Genomic DNA, 6,000 nt, shown 5'->3' with positions numbered 1-6,000 from the left:
TCGGCCAAACCTCCGAATCCCGGCATTCATTCCTCCCTCCCTCCTAGGAGAGTGGGACCGGATGGAGGGCGGGGGGTGGGGAGACGTGGAAGCTGACAGGGACAGCAGCCAATCAGACCGTGCCCGGATGTGACGTCTGCGGTGCATGGTGGGATTCGTAGTCTTCCGAAGATGCCGCAGGCCACGCGTCCCACACGAAAAAGGAAGGCAAGCCCCGATTCTTCACTTCGGCTCCATTCCCACATTAAAATAGCCCGGGGGTGGCTTTCTGCTTTTCTTCGTGGCCCAAATCCGAGACTTCCAGGCCCAATTATGCGCATGACGCCCGAGCCCACCCTTTACCGTTTCCGAGCCCATCCCGCCCCAAGCCGCCTCCTCGCGCCCTTTAACCGTCGCTCGGAAGTCTCGAGAGAACACGCCCGTCTGCGTCCCAGTCACGCCTCACGCACGGCCGTCGGTGCGCAGACTGACACAGCCCCGGGCCAATCGGATCGGCGCCGCTGCGGGGGCGCGCTCGCCGGAGCCCCCGTGACCCTTCACCCCGGGTTTCCGTGCTCCTTGGGTACTTGGGGACGCAGCGGGAGTCGCGGTCGCCGTCGGCCCCGGAGCGCAGGAGGCGGGATTTGGCCGCTCGCCTCGGGGAGGAAGGCAGCTCGCGAGAGGCCGGAGCAGGCCCGCCTGGCGCCCCGGAGAGGCCCCGGCCGGACTTCCCGCCCCCACGCCCGTGCGCCCGGCCCCTCGCGAGCCGCGCTGTCGTTAGGCGTGTGCTCCGCCCGGGACAGGCCCGCGCTCCGCCGGGGAGCGGGCAGCGCTCGGAGGCGCCTCCCTCGTCACTGCCGCCCGAGCCGCGGGAGCGGGAGCGGGCCGGGCCGCGAGCCCCGGAGCCGGGGGAGGGGAGGAAGCGCGGGAGGAGTCTCGGCCTCGGCGGGCCGCACGGACCGAGGCCCTCAACATGGCGAGCGCCTCGTACCACATCTCCAACCTGCTGGAGAAGATGACGTCCAGCGACAAGGACTTCAGGTGAGGCCCCTGCAGCCGCCGCCGCGGGGCCCCGATGGGGGGCGGGGCGGGGCCCGCGGGGAGGCAAGGGGGCGCCGGGAACGGTTGGGGGCGCGGGGGGCGGGGGCGCTTTTCTTTCCCGCCGGCCTCGCTCTTTGGACTTGGGGCGGCTGCGCTTCACGGCCCGGCCCGAGCGCCCGGGCGGTTTGGAGACCTGGAACTGGCAGCAGCGCGGCCCGGCCCCCTTCCCGCCGCCGCCCCCGGGGCGCCGGAAGCTGGCCCTCGCACCCCGATCCCGGGCTGGCAGCTTCCGGCGCCCCGCGACAGGAGCCGCGGCCGGGAGAGCGGGCTTGCCACCTTCCAGGGGGGCCCCGCGCAGACGCCGAGGCTCGCCGCCTTTGTGCCTCGCTTCTTCCTCCCGCCGAGCCCTGCCACACGCAGAAGCGCCCAGACAAAAAGCGCCCGAGAAAAAGGACTTCTCGTGCTTGTCATTTTAGTTACACAGACCATCTTCAGCAACCCAGTAGACGGAAACTCTCGTTCTGGGACTTTTTGACGATAAGATTTTTGCATTTTTTTTAAACTAATTTTGTTTTGTCAGGAACTTAATACTACATAGGCAAGATTGAATATTTGCCCAATCCTGAGGGTCGCTCACTCTTGGATTGATTATTGTTTTCTCTATGCTTTACAATAATAGGCAAGATTCAACATTTGCCCAATCCTGAGGGTCGCTCACTCTTGGATTGATTATTGTTTTCTCTATGCTTTACAATAATAGGCAAGATTGAACATTTGCCCAATCCTGAGGGTCGCTCACTCTTGGATTGATTTTTGTTGTCTCTATACTTTATAATTTTAGGCAAGATTCAACATTTGACTAATCCGAGGGTCACTCTTGGATTGATTATTGTTGTCTCTATACTTTATAATAACAGGCAAGATTCAACATTTGACTAATCCTGAGGGTCACTCACTCTTGGATTGATTATTGTTTTCTGTACACTTTATAATTATGGGTCAAAATAAACCAAAATATTGAACTTTTCCCTTGGTTCTCAACTTGTCACAGAAGCTTATTTTAATTTCAAAAAGTGTTACCTATTTAAGCAGGGGTGTGATGGGATTTTAAAATTTACTTTTTTATCTTAGCTTGCTCATTAAAATACTAAAAAGTGCCCTTCTGATGGTATCCAGTTTCAGATTTTAATGTCTTTCTGTGATGGTGGTGGTGAGATCCTGAAGCATATGGTAAAATCATGTGAAACAATTCTAAAAGTCTTAGAGGTATCTTTCTAATTGAACAATGAAACAAATAATTGCAAATTATTTACAACTTTTCCCTTTTTAAAGACATCATTAAGCAATGAAGACTATCAAAGGGGAAATTAAAAGATTTGCTACCCTTACACCACAGTAGATACTTTACTAACCATTTTTTTTTGAAGTTCCAGTGTCTTGAAAACTAACTTTTGGTTAATACTTCCTTCCATAAGTAAGATTTTCTTGTTGTTTAAAACTGGAGAACTAGCTATTCTTGAAGATTACTGAACATGATCTAATATATATGGGAAAAGACATTGATGAGTTTCAAACATTCCTGAATCCCCAAACATTTTGGCAAATATTCTAGTAATTTCACTAAAGTTAAGATTTTTTTACTTTTCTTCTCTGGTGGATAACTTTTGATCAAAACTACCCAATTGTCTAACAAACTTTATCCAATATATTTTGAATAAAATATGTAATCTCTCTAGTTTTAATTGATGAGAGATAGTAGAATTGAATGGGACTGAAGAGACCAATCCATCCAATGTAATCTTAACCACTCAATTTACTGGTAATGCAACTGAGGCTCCAGTGAGGTTAAGAGAGTTGCCTAGGGTCCCACAGAAGTGAGATTTGAACCCAAATTCAGAACTCAAATCAGATTCTGACTCTAGAACCTCTAGAACTGGGCCATCATTCCAATAAATGAATTTATTGAATTTGATGTTCCTTTCCAACTCAAAAATAATGTGAATTTTCATTTTAAATTCAAGTTAGACTATAGACATCAAGAGTATATTGGAGCCAATTCTAATCTCATTGTTAAATTTTTAGTATGAGCATTTTATAGTTATATCTCAGAAATTAGAAGACTACAAATACAAACATTTGGTTTATTTTTAAAGTTTGCTTCTTTTTTGAATGCCTAGACTTTTAAAAGTGATGGATAAAATGATCTGTATGTTTAGAGCTAGTTATTAGATATTTACCAGAATACTCCTCACTATAGTAGACAAAAAAAAAGAGCAACAAATCCTGCAAATTGTGCAGCACATTATTGTAAATAGGAAAAACAATGCAGTGATGTTCAAAGTCATTTTAAAACCAATGTTTTTTTTTAAAAAATGAAATGGTAATATTGAAATGCAACAAGGATATTGAAATGTAGGCATTTAAAACATTTTTTTATCTTAGTGAAATCTATATGCTTTTGAAACCCTTAAAGGTGGGTTATGATAGACTTTTTTTTTACATAATAGGTCTATATAGGTAAGGATACTTACAGAACAGCCTTGTCTGTCTTTTTGCCTACTATTATAATCATGCATATAGTAGCACTCAGTAACTTCCTAAATGAATGAGGCAATGAATAAATATATTGTATGTAAATAGTCCATCTTTTTTTTTATTCCTATTGTAAAAGGGGAATAATGATATTTAGCTCAAGTTTTTTTTTCAAACTAATTATTTTGTTCCCACCAAACCAGTGGTTCACATAAGAGATATAAGGAAGCCTAGTTCTTTGGGAATATTCTTAAAACACTGATCAATATCCTGGATCATGGCATTTGGTAAAGGAAGCACTGTCACTGAAGTACTTAGCATTTTACTATGGAAATGATCTTGGTTCTTGATGTTCTTATCTACTAGTTTGTTTTTTATCATTTAACTTAAAAAGAAACCTTAGTGCACCAAAGAACAGCCCTCAGTGAAGACAATTGAGAAGACCTGTTTGGTGACTTCTTGGATTTCTCAGCCTTCATTGGACTTGCTGTGTTTGGACATAGGCTAAGCATGCTAACGGGGAGAAGAAAAGAGTTTTTGAGGGTATTGGTGGGGAGCAAGTAAGCTGAAGCTACATGTGTGGTCCAAAAAGAGCATTAGCCAGTGTACTTTCCTCTCTAAGATTTTTTTTCCAAGAGGATGGATAAATATCTTTATGTAGCTTGGTGACTTGGTTCAGAATTGAGCTTAGGATCTGTTGCTTTATGATAACACTGAACTTTTACTCTCCTCCATCTCTTTTGTTTATATTTTTCATGGTATAAAAACTTAACTGACTTTAAAACTCTTGTACTGGATTTATGACCCAGAGCTAGTATGTTAATAAATTGTCTGCATAAAAGAGCACTGAAGTGGGGTCTCCAAGAATAGAGTTTTAAGTATAATTTCAATGTTATTTCATAAATTATTTAAGAAATAGTTGGAAAGTTGTCCAAGTTATTTACCTTTGTTTGACATCTTCTGTGGCTACTGTCTTTAAGGTACTGGAAACATCAAGATCAGAAGACACAGCTTCCACCCTCATAGAGTTTACAGTCTAGTAAGACAAGGACTCTTAGTCGTCCCCCGCCCCCCTCCAGTATTTCTTGCCTACCCCATGCTAAACCCCATCGTGTTGGGTACATAATAGATGCCGAATAAATACCTGCAGAGCATCAATCCAGCATCCCCTCTTCTCACAAAACTTGCAGTCATTGTGCTTTTTACACATCTTTGGGCTCTAGAAGCTGGTGAAGTATTTTCTTCAGGCTTCTGCTGGACTGCTCCTTAAAAGGAATAAGGCTAATGATAGTGGCAGGGCTCACAAAGGACTTAGTATAATTTTTCTCAGTAAGGTTAAAACAAAATTTATTTAAAAAAAACATTTTGTATAATCTGTTATGTAAGAATGAAGTTTTATTTGTTTTTTGGTTGAGTCAATTGAAGAAGTTGTGGTAATGTTCATATAGCCAAACTGAAATTTTAGTTGAGTGAAAAAAATTCTTGACTTAAATGTTTAGCTCAGAGTATGCTAAGAAACAAGATTGGTTTTTAGATACCCCTCCCCACTTTCCTCCCTTGGTAGTTCTTGGAAGTTTTTTTTTTTTTTTTTTTTTACTACAATGACCTTATAGTTTAAATAAAAGAGCTTAAATTTCAGATCACTCACTCACCAACATTTTCTAGCTTGTATGCAAGGCTCTGTCCTAGGTGCTGAGGGGAATACACACAATCAGTCAACCTGTTAGGTCTTATTTTAATCATTTTGCTAGCAAATAATTTTGCTAGGCTCTGGTGAAACAAAAAAAGAAAAAGAAAGTCCTGCCCTCAAGGACCTTCTATTTTATAATCCAGGTTGGGGAAATGAAACATCTGAAAAATTAAATAACAAGATAATGTAAATTAAGTACTAAATGAGAAATAAAGAAAATAAGTTCTCTGTTGCTTGATTAGGAGAGATCATTCACTCAGGCCTGAAGATAGATAGGTTTTTAAAGGGAAGAAAGAATTCCAGGTAGAAGATAATCAAATCTGAGGATTGGGAAACAACTTTCAGGAGATAATAAATGGAAAAATGTCTGACATAAGCATAGAGCTTTTAATCATGTAGACATTCTACAGAATTGTGTAGAAAGTAACTTATCTGACTTGAGATCCAGACGTCAATTTAGGTTGTTATAATTCCCTTTCTAATGTATTAATATTAGATTTTTGTAAAATAACTATTCTGACCCTTTGGGGGAGGGGGGATATTGGGCCCTTTTATCCGTCTGCTGAAGCCTAATAGCATCCTTTCTCATAGTAATGTTTTAAAATGCCTAAATTACATAGAGTTACAAAGGAAACCAGTTATATCGAAAGTTACCAAAACACTTTTTTTTTTAAATTCCAATTTTCTTGTCTTGAGTTTAAGAATACTTGATATGGAAGAATAGTGGTAGATGAGACACACAAAAAAGAAAGTATTAC

General features: G+C 42.8%; 1 protein-coding gene across 1 annotated transcript in view; it reads left to right on the top strand.

Annotated features, from left to right (window-relative positions):
• Nucleotides 1-871: 871 nt before the first annotated feature.
• CAND1 (cullin associated and neddylation dissociated 1) overlaps nt 872-6,000 on the top strand; it is a 39,832-nt gene continuing 34,703 nt past the window's right edge. Inside the window, exon 1 of the mRNA XM_074226195.1 lies at nt 872-1,020. Within this exon, the coding sequence (XP_074082296.1) occupies nt 953-1,020 (68 nt within the window). The 5' untranslated portion in view covers nt 872-952. The remainder of the gene's footprint in view (nt 1,021-6,000) is intronic.

This window comes from Macrotis lagotis, chromosome 2 (genome assembly GCF_037893015.1).
Source record: "Macrotis lagotis isolate mMagLag1 chromosome 2, bilby.v1.9.chrom.fasta, whole genome shotgun sequence".
In the NCBI taxonomy this organism is placed as follows: Eukaryota; Metazoa; Chordata; class Mammalia; order Peramelemorphia; family Peramelidae; genus Macrotis; species Macrotis lagotis.
Note: the sequence above shows the minus strand (reverse complement) of the source record. Positions and strands in the feature narration are given on the sequence as shown.